General features: G+C 44.5%; 1 protein-coding gene across 2 annotated transcripts in view; it reads left to right on the forward strand.

Annotated features, from left to right (window-relative positions):
- The first annotated feature begins 5,749 nt into the window (after positions 1-5,749).
- The window catches only part of DYNC1I2 (dynein cytoplasmic 1 intermediate chain 2), a 42,330-nt gene continuing 32,217 nt past the window's right edge, over positions 5,750-15,862 (forward strand). Inside the window, exons 1-3 of one of the 2 annotated variants that reach the window (XM_006138976.4) lie at positions 5,750-6,109; positions 7,864-7,981; positions 11,115-11,229. In XM_006138976.4, coding sequence (XP_006139038.1) covers positions 7,874-7,981; positions 11,115-11,229 — 223 coding nt within the window. In that variant the 5' untranslated portion in view covers positions 5,750-6,109; positions 7,864-7,873. The remainder of the gene's footprint in view (positions 6,110-7,863; positions 7,982-11,114; positions 11,230-15,862) is intronic. The other variant, XM_006138977.4, reaches the window with a different exon arrangement.

The raw sequence follows: 15,862 nt of genomic DNA on the forward strand, positions 1-15,862 counted from the left end.
ATTTGCCCTACAAAAACATATTTTAAACTATTTTAGTCAGCAGAAGTGGCTGTGGAGAAAGAAGAAAGATGGGGATTTTTACCAATAAACATTAAATATTAATTATTACACATTTCTTTTTGATATAGAAGTAATTTTAAAAACTGTCAGCTCTCTGCTGTCAATCCCAGAATCCCAGCGGCCAGGGGCTCTGCTACCAACCAGGGTCCCAGCAATGCATGGGAGAGAGGAGCCCCGCCAGTCAGCAGCCCCATCAGCCAGCAACCCCGCTGCCTCAGAGAAGCACCACTAGGTGCCAGAGCTGGGCCTCACAGCCCAGCCCCTCCACTAGGAACACCTGGGTAGAGAAGCCATGGGGGCAGCGCTGTGGTGCCCCGCCAGTGTGATTCAGAGGGTGGGTACCAGAGGGCCAAGACTGTGGGATGAAGTAGTAGAGGATGCAGGAGTCAGGCCAGGGGTTGAGAGTATGGGGGCTTGGGGTTGAGGTGGTTGAATCAGCACAGAGGGCAGGGAGAGAATCCCTGGGGGTCGAGGGCAGCCCATGCAGTCCCAGCCTCCTCCCAGAGGAGCTCATCTGAGGCTGACAAGTCACAGCACCTTGCTCCTCCCCACGGAGGAGCCCCACCAATGGCCAGGATTGTGTTGCACAGCTCCCAGAGCTATGTCTACACTCGCAGCTTCTTGTGCGAGAAATATGCAAATGAGGCTAAGCGGGGAATATCGCCGAGCCTCATTTGCTTACCTACTGAGCCGCTATTTTTGCAGAAGAAGCTTTTGCACCAGAAGGAGCTGCCCCTTCTTGCTCAAGAACACTCAAGTACACTGCCCCTTCTTGCGCAAGAAAAACTCTTTTACACAATGCCGTTATTCCTGAAAATAATCGGCGTAGTGGCATTGTGCAAAAGGGTTTTTCTTGCGCAAGAAGGGGCAGTAGAGACAGCTCCTTCTGGCGCAAGAGCCTCTTCTGCAAAAATGGCGGCTCATTTGATATGCAAATGAGGCTCGGCGATATTCCATGCTTAGCCTCATTTGCATATTTCTGCAAGAAGCCTCAAGTGTAGACATAGCCCAGGGGTCCTGCCAGAAGCCAGGGCCAGGCACTTCAGCCCCTGCCCCCTGGTCCTTCTTCCTAAAGGAGCCTTGCTGGCGCTCCCCCAGAGGAGTCCCTGCCGGGCTGAGCATTGCAGCTCCAACTCCCCAGGATTCCTCCAGGGAGGAGCAGGTAGCTGGGGCCAAACACCACATCCCTAGGCTCCGCAGAAGAAGTCTGGGAGAGGAGCCAGCACTGCTGCGCCATCCTTGCTGCCACGGGCAGCCCTGGATTATGCCTACACTGCAGGCTTCTTGCGCAAGAACAAACATTCTTGCGCAAAACCTTGCGAAGCGTCCACACTACAAGCCTGTTCTTACACAAAAAAGTTTACAGTAGATCATCAGAAGAGAGGGCTTTTTGTGCAAGAGTTATTCCTCTCCCCATGAGGAATAAGCCTTTTTGCACAAGAGCTCTTGCACAAAAAGGCTAGTGTGGACGGGAATGGCTAAAATGGCCATCAGAGCTTTTTTCCGCAAGTGTCCACACTGCCATGGATGCTCTTGCACAAGAGCACATCTCTTGTGCAAAAGCACATGGCAGTGTGGACGCGCTCTTGCGCAAGAACTATTGCGCAAAAAGTTCTTGCACAAGAAGCCTGCAGAGTAGACATAGCCCTGGAGAATACTCCATATCTCCCAGACTCCTGCCTTAAGCCCCCCACCTTCTGGCCTGAATCCTGCACCCCCTTGCTCCGCACCCCACACACTACCAGCCCCGGTCTTCTCATAATCTAGTTTTGTGTGTGTGTGTGTGTGTGTGTGTGTGTGTATTATTATTATTATTATTTTATTATAACAAAATGACTAACTAAACATTATTTGATCAATGACAGTTGGTTTATGACATGTTCAACCATCCTGACTGGTTAATAATTTAATCAAATCACACAATGTTTTAATATCATGTGCTGAAAAGGAAAGACACAGAACCACCTGTTCCTCTTTAGCCTCCATCTGAATATCTCTATTCTATACATTCAATTCTACAAGGTGCTGTACACTCTATCCATGATCTAGCAAAGATGTGTTTAACTTTAAGTGCATAAATACTCTAGTCCATATTAGTAACATGCTTAAAATGTGACAAGGAGTCCGGTGGCACCTTATAGACTAACAGATGTATTGGAGCATAAGCTTTCATGGGCAGAGATCCAGTTCGTCAGATGCACGTAGTGGAAATTTCCAGAGGCAGGTATAAATATGCAGGCCAGAATAAGGCTAGAGATAATGAGGTTAATTCAGTCAGGGAGGGTGAGGCCCACTTCTTGCAGCTGATCTGGAGGTGTGAACACCAAGAGAAGAGAAACTGCTTTTGTACTTGGCTAGCCATTCACAGTCTTTGTTTAATCCTAAACTGATGGTGTCAAATTTGCAGATGAACTGTAGCTCAGCAGTTTCTCTTTGAAGTCTGGTCTTGAAGGTTTTTTGCTTTAAATCTGCTACTGTGTGTCCAGGGAGAATGAAGTGTTCTCCTACAGGTTTTTGTATATTGCCATTCCTAATATCTGATTTGTGTCCATTTATTCTTTTACATAGGGACTGTCCAGTTTGGCCGATGTATATAGCAGAGGGGCATTGCTGGTACATGATGGCGTATATTACATTGGTAGATGTGCAGGAGAATGAATCAGTGACAGTATGGCTGATCTGGTTAGGTCCTGTGATGGTGTCGCTGGTGTAGATATGAGGGCAGAGTTGGCACCGAGGTTTGTTGCATGGATTGGTTCCTGAGTTAGAATTACTGCAGTGCGGTATATAGTTGCTGGTGAGAATTTGCTTCAGGTTGATGGGCTGCCTCCCAAGGCCTGTGAAAGTGAGGGATCATTGTCCAGGAGGGGTTGTAGATCACTGATGATGCGTTGGAGAGGTTTTAGCTAAAGACTGTAGGTGATGGCCAGTGGTGTTCTGTTGGTTTCTTTCTTGGGCTTGTCTTGTAGTAGGAGGCTTCTGGGTACATGTCTGGCTCTGTTAATCTCTTTCCTCGGTTCCTCGTGCAGGTATCGTAGTTTCAAGAATGCTTGGTGAAGATCTTGTAGGTGTTGGTCTCTGTCTGAAGGGTTGGAGCAAATGCGGTTGTACCTTAGTGCTTGGCTGTAGACAATGGATTGTGTGGTGTGTCCAGGATAGAAGCTGGAGGCATGAAGGTAGGCATAGTGGTTGGTAGGTTTTCGGTATAGAGTGGTGTTTATGTAACCAATCCTTATTTGCACCATGGTGTCCAGGAAGTGGATCTCTTGTGTAGACTGGTCCAGGCTGAGGTTGATGGTGGGGTGGAAGCTGTAGAAATCACCGTGGAATTCTTCCAGAGTCTCCTTTCCATGGGTCCAGATGATGAAGATGTCACCAATGTAGCGTAGGTAGAGAAGGGGCGTTAGTGGACGAGAGCTGAGGAAGCGTTGTTCCAGGTCAGCCATAAAAACGTTGGCATATTGTGGAGCCATGTGGGTGCCCATAGCGGTGCCACTGGTTTGGAGGTATATATTGTCACCGAATCTGAAATAGTTGTGTGTGAGGATAAAGTCACAGAGCTCAGCTACCAGTTGTGCTGTGGCATCATCAGGGATACTGTTCCTGAAAGCTTATAGTCCATCTATGTGTGGGAAGTTTGTGTAGAGAGTCTCTACATTCATGGTGGCTAGGATGGTGTTTTCTGGAAGATCACCAATGCATTGTAGTTTTCTCAGGAAATCAGTGGTGTCATGGAGATAGCTGGGAGTGCTGGTTGCATAGGGTATGAGTAGAGAGTCCACATATCCAGACAGTCCTTCAGTGAGAGTGCCAATGCCCGAGATGATGGGGCGACCAGGATTTCCAGGTTTGTGGATCTTGGGTAGTAGATAATATAACCCCGGTCGGGGCTCGAAGGGTGTGTTGATTTGTTCTTCTGCTTGGAGTGTCCTGAGCAGATGGTGCAGTTTCTTAGCATACTCCTCAGTGGGATCTGAGGAAAGTGGCCATGGACATGCAAATGGACGGACATCATACCAAATTGACTGAAGGTGAAAAATCCATTGCAATCAACATACTGCACAGGTGCCACAGGACTCCTTGTCACTTTTGCAGATCCAGACTAACACGGCTACCCCACTGACGCTTGAAGTGTGTAAGTGATTTGCTAATGTAGGATCCCAGGGATCGGCAGCAAAAATCAAGCCTTGTACCAAGAGTACAAAGCACCCACCCCCTAGATCCCTGTGCCAGGGCACCACAGTGCTGGCCCGTGCCCCTCTGCCTAAGGTTTTGACTTAATTAGCAGGGAAAGGGGCATATCTTCATAAGGGTTTGCCAAGCGGCAATCCCATATCTTTTGGAATATATGTCAATCTTACTAACCTACTAACCATATTATCAATCTGGGATTTCTTTGTATGTAACTTGAGCACTAGCTTGAAGTTTGAATCAAAGTGGATAATATTGTGTGTAACTTCACTCCAGCTTGGAACTCACATTGAAATAGCTTGTATGCAGGGCCGGATTAAGGGGGGGGGGCTAGCTGGGCAGCTGCCCGGGGCACCAACCAGGGGTGGGGAAGCGGCTGATGGCAGCTGTAAGGGGTGTTGCGCACCCGGCCACGCGGTGCCCTTTAGAGCTGCAATCAGGCGCCACGTGCTCAATTGCAGCTGCAAAGGTGTGCAGCGCACCGGGGGGCAGTGCCACGCATGTACCATGCGTCCGGGGGGCGGAGCCGCCCATGCGTCGCACGTCTGCTGCCCAGGGCACAGGAATGGCTCGAGCTGGCCCTGCTTGTATGCAACACCACCTTAATGCTAGCATCAAAATGACTTAGATGCCTGTAATCTCATCCAGTTTGACACTGATTGAAGTTTGTGAGTAACTTCATTTCTGGTTTGGCACTCATGTCAAAGCAGGTTTTTAGTAAGGAACTTCATCCCTAGCTTGGTAGGTACATTGAATTTGTATCATGAACCTACTAGTATGTAACTTCACCCAGCTTGGAACTCACATTGAAGTGACTTGAGTGGAATTTCACACCAGCTCATTGCTCACAAGGAGTGTCCTGTGTATCTTCACTCAGATTGATACTTGCACTGAAAGAGATTGTTTGTGTAACTTCCCCCAGCTGGGCCCTCCCGCTAAAGCAGTTAGTGTGTAACTTAACCACTGACCTGGCACTTAAGCGGCTTTGGGATCCACCCTACACAAAACAGTGAAATGCCCCGTAGCCTTCTCAAGAGTTGCTCCTTTATGAACCCAGGGACATTACTGCCCCGTTACTCGCAGTCAGGTCAGCAAGGCGGCGGCGGCAGCATGTGAAGACGGGAGGGTTTAGCAGCTGTTGCCTTTGCTTGTGTCCATAGAGATGCCTCTCCCCGTCCCTATCTCGTCTCTGTGTGAACGGGACGAGAATGGCAGCTCTTAGGGCCCAGCCGTGCCACGTCCCAACAACGAACACACGTTGGGAGCCATCTTAGTGAGCAGGGGCGCACAGCAGCCACCCCTTCCCACACTGGGGTCCATGGTCGCGCACGCCCTCACTAGCCGATGTGGCCTATTGAAACTACACTTCCCAGCATGCAGTGCTGCTCGCAGCCCGCATTCCTAACCGCTAGCTCCCAGAATGCATTGCTCCATTCCAGGGGCGCGGCCTGGCCGTCTCACCTGCAGGGAGGTGTTAGCGCTGTGGGGCTGCAGTGGATTCTGGGAGTTGGAGGGTCTAGGCCTTAGCTCCGTGCTTGGTGCTATGGGAGCAATGCTGGATTTATCTCGTGCCATTTAGATGCCACTGGCAGGCCCTTCATCTTGCGCGCTGGAACTCAGACGCCTGGGCGGCGCCGGCAGCTTCTTCCCCACGGTTCCAGGGCGTTCGTGAATTGTCCCTTCACCATCGCCGTCGGGCTTTCTAGCGCACGCGCATTCCAGCCGAAGAAGCCGGTGTCACCTTCCGTATCCGCTCGGCATAAGTTCCCGGCTCGCCCGACGTTGCCGCCGCCTTTGTGAAGCGGCGCAAGCGGAGCATCCGAGCGGCGGTTTACGCGTCGAGCGGCCCCACTGTCAGGTGAGCGCTGTCCCGATGTGTCCATCAACTAGCCACCGCCGCGCCCCTGGCCTGCGCTAGCGGAGGAGAGGAGTCGGGGTCCCTCCCCGCCACGCCCCAGGGAGAACTCACCCCCGGTACCGCCGGCAGTGGGGAGAGGAGGAGCAGGAACCTCCCATGGTCTGTGGCAGGCGAGGCATCCCGCGCGATGGGGTGGGGCAGGGCCGAGGCAGAGCGGCGGTGGGGGGGCAGCCTCCGCCCTGTGTTGTGGGGCGGAGGCTCTGGGCTGAAGCGCCGAGGTTGGATCGAGTCCTGGCATCCTGCGGCGTCTCAGGGCTCGCTGTTCTGTGCAGCAGCAACAATGAAGCCACCGTGCGCGGCGCGTCCCCTCGAGCTCTCGCCCGCCGTTTGCTGTCACCGCGCCTGTCCGGCGTCTCTGCTTTACCCTGTGGCTGTACCGGATCAGGAAGACGCGTGTAGTCTTTTTGCAGTTGCAGCAGTGCTGTCAAACTGGCTTTTTGTAGGCGTCACCACACGTGTAATTCGTTTTGTAAACTTAGTACTAAACTTCCAATTCCTTTATTAAAAACTAAAGAAAAGCATGCAGTCATACCCTTCATCCCTGAAGTAGATTTGCTGATCTTAAAAACAAATCTGTTGGCAACATTTGTTTAAAATATAGAAAATAAACACATCAAAATTTACACTGGACAAAATACAGGTATCTATGTGAAAACAAACAGCTGTCAGTTAATTGTTTACAACTTTTAACTTCCTCTCTGAAAAACACTGCTTATGCAAACTTTTGCCCAAGTGTATAACTTTAGGCATTTGAATAGTTACATTGCTTGGGCTTAAAGTTAAGCATGTTGTAACGCTATTAGCAGGATTGGGGTTTAAGCTAATTCATATCTCCTCTTCATGTTCACTATAGAACTTCCTCTGGCTTAATTTGAATTTACTTTGCAGCAGCAAATTTGATCTCTTATTCTTCCATCCAATACGTATGCAGCTCTTCTTATCTGCATTTTAATGTTTTGGTACTTTTGTTTAATGTGGATGATCTCACCGCTTCTACCAATCTGCTTAGTTCGGGAAACCTTGCTGCATTCACAGTATAAATGCATGGTCAATTATATGTCCTGAATCCATCTTTGTCTGCATCTTTTTTTGAATAATATATGGAAATCCCAGACAGTTTAGACAAAAAAATCATAAAGAAGAATATTTTGAGTAATCTACATTTGTATAGTTCAAATTATGTTCTGTTTTAATAAATTATACTTACCTTGTGTTTTAATTCAGAATAAAGTTGGCCTTCCTCTCATGATTCAGAACATAAATTTAGTACAGCTGCATACTGCAGAATATGTTGTCGCTGTCAAACTGCAGCAGGGGAACATTTAAAATGAACTAAAATACAAAGGCAGTTCACAGTTGATATTCTCTTTCCTGCTGTCCTATGCCTTGATCGTGAATGTAGTTGACCTTGTTCATATACAGAGATTCATTATAGGATTAGAGACTCTAATTTCTTTTGGTAGTCAGCAGGATAAGTTGAGTGAGGGAAGCCTGGCAACGGTGTAAAGACTATTTAGCTAGCTCTTTAAAGCTGCTTCCCCCCCCCCCCCCCCCCAAAGCTTTGTATTTGGTAGGCCCAGTGAGTATATTTTATCAAACTGATAAATTTTTTGAAAAATCATGAAAGTTCACTGTTAAAATATTTCACTCTCTGTATTGTATGACTTGTTTAATACTCATTTCATGTTGATCAGAGTTCTAGCCATGTCTGACAAAAGTGAATTGAAGGCAGAATTAGAGCGAAAAAAGCAGCGCTTGGCGCAAATCAGGGAGGAGAAGAAAAGAAAGGAGGAAGAAAGAAAGAAAAAGGAAGTAAGAACCTATATTTTATAAGTAAACATTTGATGATTTTCTTGTTTATCTGCTGTAACTTGTCTTGAATTGAGTAATTTATTAATTTGCTTCATGTTATTTATAGGTGTGCTATCAAGTAGTGTAGGTCTAAAACTTAAATGGGCAATTCTTTTACTTGAAGGGGAGCTAATGCACCAGTTTTGAATAGAAATATTTCAATGATTGTGTTTTTCTTCCCCATGCCTTGTTAGAAATCCAAACATAACTGCATTGTACTAGTGCATGAGAAACAGAAAATAAGTGATTGAGTCAGATCTCTCTGTAGAAAGTAAACAAATTGCATAAACTTTGAAAAGTGTTTAATTACTTTATTAAATATACGTCCCTCAGCGCATATGTCCCTCAGCATTATCACTGTATTTCTAATGACTGTCAGGGTACATCTACACAGCACCGTAACTTGAAATAAGTCATGCAGTTTGAACTATGCAAATTGCATATCTTATTTCAATGCTATTTCGAAATTGCTTATTTCATCATTTGGCGCTGTCTACGTCCTTTATGCCTTGTAGAATGATGTTTACGGGGATGTTGGAATAGTGAGCCCAAAACAACAGGCTTTCCATGAAGACACAGGATAGCTATTTCAGGATACTCCGGTATCCTGAAATAGCATTGCAGTGTAGCCTCAGTGTCCTTCTCAATGGCCTCATAGAATATTGTGTCCTGATAGCCAACTCTGCTCTTCAACCTGCATTTTCAAATAAAACAGTAATCAGGCCATCACCATCTACTCTGCATGTTAGAAGATACAATTAATAATCAGTAAAAGTGCAGAGTTGGCACAAATCGAAGTGAGAAGCAGGTGTTTACCTTTAACCATTACATAGTGAGAAAATCAACTTATCTAGGTTTTCTACCATTTCAAAGGGTTGCTGTTGACTGATCAGTTCATCTTTACAAAAAAATACTAGTGATAGTGTGTGATTTACTTTAATTATGTGACGGAGATGAATTTATTGTATTGTATGAACAATTTGAATTCTATTTCTTCAAATTAATAAGCAGTAAACTTATTTGCGTATAATAATGGATGTTCATTAAATTACCCTGCCCCCCCCCTTTTTTTTTCAGTGACCAGTTGGAAGATAATTGATTTGATTTTTAATGTGAGCTCATGTTATTGGGAGCTGAGTGTGCTCGAATCCTAAAATTCACTTGGCCCAACCATTAATATTTTGATTATTATCTCAAATAATATTCTGAAGTGTTTGATTACTTTTATTTTCCTTTTGTTTTGTAGAGCATGGCAAGAAACAACTTAATTTGTACTTTGCATCTATCAGTTATGTTCTGTGTAGTGATGTTAAATATTGAGTAATTGATTAATTGAATAGTTAGTCAATAGGGCGCCTCCGCCTTTGAAGTGTAGCAAAAGCTGTAAGGCTGTTTCTACATTTCAAAGGCCAAGGCACCACATGGAGCCATGGGTCAGCTGGGGATTCCCCCACTGATCCAGGGCTCCATGTGGTGCTGCTGTTTTGAAACTTGGCAGGGAGCCCAGTGTCAGGCTGCACATGACGTTTCAAAGCAGCAGCGTCGTGGGGAGCCCCGAGTCAGCTGGGGATTCCCCTGCTGGGGACTCCATGTGGTGCTGCCGCTTTGAAACGCTGCATACAGTCTGGGGACACCCCAGCTGACCCCAGGCTGCACGCAACGTTTCAAAGTGACAATGCCGCGTGGAGGCTGGGTTCTGGCCACAGGCTCTATGTGTTGCTGCCACTTTGAAGTACCCCTTTCTGTCCCCCTCCTCTGCTTGCTGCCTCTTTCTGATAGAGGCAGTGAGGTGGAAGAGCGACTAGTCAACTAGCCTATCAACTAGTTGGTCACATTCCTAGTTGTGTGTGACATCATCTTTCATGTTCTTTCATCCTTTCCTTTTATTTTTGAAACCTATGAGATTGACAAGAAAACCTAAACAGTCCATGTACACCCCTACAGAGTAGTAGTTCTGCATATTTTCATATCTGCTAGCACATGATCTACATATTGTCCTAATTATTAAATGTTTAAATATTTGCCATATTGGGCAGAGTATCCAGTCACATTATTGGCCAAGGTTCTGTCTGTCTCCCTTGTTGCCTGAAAATCTTAGTATTTTTCTTTATAACAGTTCTAGAGTAGTGTTGCCTCTAACTTTTTATGTCCATGTGTGGAATGAATTTTGATGTGTGGGCCAATATGGGCTGTAGCCTTTAAAGCCCTTTTCTTAATCTAGTCCTGTTGCTGGGGCCGGAGGAGTGTGTCTGTCCTCTCCACCACAATAGCTCCTTACTGGGGCTGGAAGAGCATGCCTATTCCCTGTCCACAGCAGCTTCGTGCACAGCAGCCCTGAGCCTCTGCACGAGACTAAGGTAGCTATGTGGCTGTGCAGCTTAGAGGGAACCTTGTTCTAGAAGTTTTTCCAGACCATTCTCATTAAGAAACATAAAGAAATCTTAACTTTTTTTGCAAAAGGAAGCTTGAAGATTGCTAGCTCAGACTTTTCCAAGCTCAACTCATGATAGTGGTTGGACCTGTCTGGTCCAGCAACATCCTTGGTCCAGCATGATTTTAGTTAGCTGAATGTCCACTTATCATGGTTGAGGCCAAATTTCCCGTAACCCCATAAAGTTTTTTTTACAGCCACCAGTCCTGAGTCTCGATGTCCCATGCTGTTATTTAGCTCTAATTTTCCCCTAAATGTCTAAGAGCCCAGTAAGCAGTCCAAGTGATTGGAAATTTTGCTAGACAATATAAACCTCCCGTGATTTGGCAAATTCTCTGCTTTGGCACTGGTCTGGTCCCCAGGCACTGAAGAGTGGATGCTGAAAAATGACTAAATGGTTTCATATATGAGAAAACATAGAATGCTTTACATCATGGGTTCCCAAACTGGGGGCATGAAGACATTCCAGGGGGAGCGTGAGGTGACCCAATCCCCCCTCCCCCATCAAGTTTTGCTGCCCCAGTCAGTTCGTTTTTTTCCTCAACAAGTTTTCCTGCTTTCTCAAAAATCAAAAAGGGGGTGTGATGCCGAAAAGTTTGGGAACCACTGCTTTACATCAGCTACATACTGCCTCACATAGGTTGTGTCCCTGATTTTTTGTAGACTGATCAGAAGAAAGAAGTTCTTCCTGTACAAGATGAATCTGACCTCGAAAAGAAAAGAAGAGAAGCTGAAGCATTGCTTCAAAGCATGGGATTAACTCCAGATTCTCCTATAGGTAAGAAGAATAGCAGTTAATTTTCATATCTCAGATTCTACATTAAGAATATTGCATTAGTATTAGAACCAATTAAATGTAAATGATTGACTCAGTGATTCTAGCTTGCAAGTGTCTCTTGTCGTGGCACAATTTGTCTTACGTACTTCACCATTTGTCAATCCTAAATGATGCACACAATTAAATTCTTAATCTCTCTTCTTCTACAAACTATTTCTAGTAAAGTGTTGAACTATGTTCAGTATTTAAGACCATCCCCTGAGAACTGAGATCTAAATAAAGATACTTTTAAAATAAAATTGAGGAATATCTTTTCAAAGTAGCTTTCCTTCAGAGCATAAATAAAGGTGAATTCTTGAGAATCATTTTTGGTCTGCATTATATGTAACATATAAGTTTGTTTTCCTCCTATTTTCCCTGAACAGCATATTAGTATTTTGTCATCTATCAGCAGGCAGGGTTTTGGCTAGCAATTGTCCCCTTCTCCACAATTGCTGATTTTTAATATAATACATTATCAGGCAGAGTTTGTGTATTTTGTTCTGTTTTACTACTTAATTCATCTTATACTCTTCAACCTCTAAATTTTATGGGTGTTGGATTGAGATTCACTTAATCAGCAGATTGGCTTAACAAATATTTATTAAGGAACAACACTCAAAATAGTGATCAGTTCTCACAAGTGGGATGTTCATCAGGAAAATCTCCTCTAGCACCAAACAATATGCATCCTTTATCATATAACCGAAAGTTAAAATTAAGTTTGTATTTTCTTATACACATTAATTCATCATTCATTTCAATATTAACACTCTTCCCATCAATACATGTTCAGTATTAATTCAGGCTTCTCTTTTCTAGTGTGTTCAGTTTTTCTTTCCTTGTTTTGACAAACGTGATTACTCTGCATTTTCTGAAACATTCAGGCTGCGTCTAGACTGGCATGATTTTCCGCAAATGCTTTTAACGGAAAAGTTTTTCCATCAAAAGCATTTGCGGAAAAGAGTGTCTAGATTGGCACTGATGCTTTTGCACAAAAGCACTTTTTGCGGAAAAGCGTCCATGCCAATCTAGATGCGGTTTTGCGCAAGAAAGCCCCGATCACCATTTTCGCCATCAGGGCTTTTTTGCACAAAACAGTTTTTACCTGTCTACACTGGCCCTCTTGTGCAAAAACATTTGCGCAAGAGAGCTTTTTCCCAAGCGGGAGCTTCATAGTATTTGCGCAAGAACACTGACAATCTTTAATGTAAGATTGTCAGTGTTCTTGCGCAAATTCAAGCGGCCAGTGTAGATAGCTGGCAAGTTTTTCCGCAAAAGCAGTTGCTTTTGTGGAAAAACTTGCCAGTCTAGATGCAGCCACACAGTTCTGCTTATGCTGTTAAATGTTATCAGAACAGAGTGTTTAAAATCTGCAGCAGTCTTTTGTCAGATGTAAAGGTGCCTTCACTTCCAATAAAGGGAATAACAGTAAGGTCATATGTAAGTTTTAACTGTCTAGGAAAAGATACCTGTTCTTTCCCTGTTTTTGCCTGAGATCGTACCCCTTTTTTGGATAGGTTTATACGTCAGGTATGTTTGATTGTTCAGCCTTTGGACTTCCTTAGTCATATTTTTCTGAATAAGAGTTGGACGGGAGAAGATATACGAATTTCAGACACTTATCTCATCACCAGCTGTTGAGCTCCCAGGATTTAAAATTAACCTTTTGATTTGGGATATCCTTCTAAGTCTTGTCTTGCAAATATGAAGCAGTGTGGTAATGGAAAAGCAATTATGGACATATGCCTTCTCTGACTACCTTGCTGCATCTGCTTTTGAAACAATCCCTGTTTGTTTTGAAAGTGACCATGGAGATGCCATTAATATCATCTTCCATTAACTTCAGTAATGGTCTACAATGATTTGTGAGGGTAGAATTCTGTCTCTTAAGTCACTGTTTTGGCAACTGTACTCCACAGATGTTTGCATATCTCTTTCTGTGCCTACCATTTAGAGTTTGGGCATCTTTTAGCAGTAGGTTGTATTACTAATTATTCATTCCTATCTCTTACATTTTTTGACATCCTAAAATGTCTGTAATCCAATTTTAAGAACCAGTCCTTTGTTCCAAGTTTTATTAAATACCACCATATCGTTAATGTCTTCTTACATACTTAGTGAAACACACAACTACTTCAAAAAATTTTAATCTTCTAACAGTCAAGTTTAAGCACCCTTATTTGGAGTGTCTTGTGAGATAAGTAAATAGGCATTGTCCCCATGAAGGGGGAAGACTTCCTTCTTAGAAATGTTCCACAAGGGGGCATTGCAATAACACCAAGTTAGCCTGAAAATGATTTAGAAATAATATACTTTTTGTATTACAGTATTTGTATTGCTAGTCATAAGGATCCCTTACCCAAATCTGTTCAACAGTTTTCTGATGAGCTCTTCCCAGTAGCCCACTTATTAACTAGGAAGAGTAGACGTTTTAGTTGATTGATAGAGCCTAAAGAGATTGGTCCTCAAACCTCTTAGCTGAGTGTTAATATTTGTACTTTATTCATAATCAATTTTACTATAAAGGAGACTTAGTAAATCATTGTTTTACTTGAAAATCTGTTTGATAGATACATCTGTCTACCACAAGTAAATGAGAGGCTACTACAAGTTGCCTCTTGATAAGCCAGTATCAAAGGACTATTTTTTGTCAATTTTTTTTTATATCTTTTGCTCAATTTTAGTCTTTCTTCTACTCATATTAAAATGTTTTAGATCTGCTTTTTGTTGCAGGTACATTAGAGAGTTCTAGTGTAAAATTTCCACTCTAATAAAAGAGTTTTGGGGAGGAACAAAATCAGTTTTAATAGGCATAAATAATCATTTTTTTCCAAAACCCCAAATTGGGTCTTCCATTTAATTTGGTAATGAGAGTCTATTTCTTTAGCATGTACATGTTGTACTACAGATAAGTCACTCAGCTATGCTGTACATAGGAGTTGTTTTAGATAATGGAGACTTGGTTCAAATGCAAATGAACTGGAAGGCATAGAGTAAATACTACTCTTTCCTTTCTAATAATGTAGTGCTTTTTTCCCCCCAGGTAATTCAAAGTCTCCTGATAAAGTCAGGGTGTCTTTTACCATACTACTTATTTCTACATATTGAGATACAGGTTGCACCTCTAAAATCTGGGATTCTGTGGTCTGGCATGACCATTAATGTCCCAGCATGCTGCAGAGGGTTGGGGGGCCTGCGAGCAAGCACACAGCTCATCTGGGCTGCAGGCAGTGAGGGGTGAGAGCCAGTCCACTGCTTAGGTGGGCTGCGGGGGAGGAGAAGGAGCTGATGTGTGGCTTATCTGGGCTATAGAACTGGCACATGTCTCAGCTGGACTTGACCTCCCCTGGTACAGAAAAATCGCTCATCTGGAACCAGTCATGTCTTGAGGGTGCCAGACCAAGAAGGTTGAACCTATAGTTTGCTCTTGTGCCCTTAGTAATGGTAGGTTTTGGGGTTTTTGGTTTTTTTTAAGAGAACTTTCCTGAACTCCCCCCACCGTTAAACTTGTTTCCTGTGGGATCTTCTCTGCCAGTTCTGACTTTGTTCAAGTCTGCCTTTATTCTGCTACAGGCAGTTACCGAGTTATGTGGATCCGACTTATGTCGGATCCATACTTACAAATAGGGCTTTTCTTCCCTCCTCCCCCCCCCCCCCCCCACCCCCACCCCAGCAGACCAGGGAGACGCGGAGCAAAGCCATGGAGGACACGGGCGGCAGGACCGCCCAGACGCGCCGTGGTCCAGCTGCCCGCGTACTCCGAGGCGAGAAAAGCATCTCCGCGTCTCCCTGGTCTGCTGGGGGGGGGGGCGCAGCTAGTGATCCCACCCTCCCCAGAAGACCAGGCTTTTCTCGCGGACGCCTGTGGTAGAGCAGCTGGGGCGCTGCCGGGTTGGTCCTGCAGCACCGCTCCTCGGCGCTACTGGACCAACCCAGCAGCACCCCAGATGCTCTGTTCCAGGCATCCAGAATCAGACGCTGTTGAAACTGAGCAGCGGCTGATTCCAGGAAGCCTGGGGCAGAGCAACTCTGCCTCGGGCTTCCTGTAGTCAGCCGCTGGTCAGTTTCAGCAGCGGCTGAATCTGGACGCCAGTTCCGACTTAACGTATAAATTCAACTTAAGAACAAACCTACAGTCCCTATCTTGTACGTAACGGGGGACTGCCTGTATTTGCTTTCTTAGCATTCCTTAGAAACATGAACTAAATCATTTCATGATCGTTTTTGCCCAACCTGCTTTCCACCTTCAAATTCTTGTTCATATTGGTCAGAATTAAATTTTGATTAGCTTCTACCTTCTAGTCACTTGCATCACATACTGTAATAAAGTTGTCTTCATTGCATTCCAAAAACTTGTCATATCATCTGTGCCCTGTTATATTATTTTTCCAACAAATGTCTGGATACTTCAAGATCCACATCACCATTAAGTCCTGTGCGTTGGATGATTTTGTTAGATTTAAAATGTGCTGCCTCCACCTTCTCTTCCTAGTTAGGTGCTGTATAGTAAATTCCTACTCTTACATCATTCTTGTTTTTTTTACCCATTTTATCTTTTCAGAGACTTGCAACAGGTGTCTCTTACACTTCT

Source organism: Pelodiscus sinensis, chromosome 7 (genome assembly GCF_049634645.1).
Source record: "Pelodiscus sinensis isolate JC-2024 chromosome 7, ASM4963464v1, whole genome shotgun sequence".
Taxonomy (NCBI): domain Eukaryota; kingdom Metazoa; phylum Chordata; order Testudines; family Trionychidae; genus Pelodiscus; species Pelodiscus sinensis.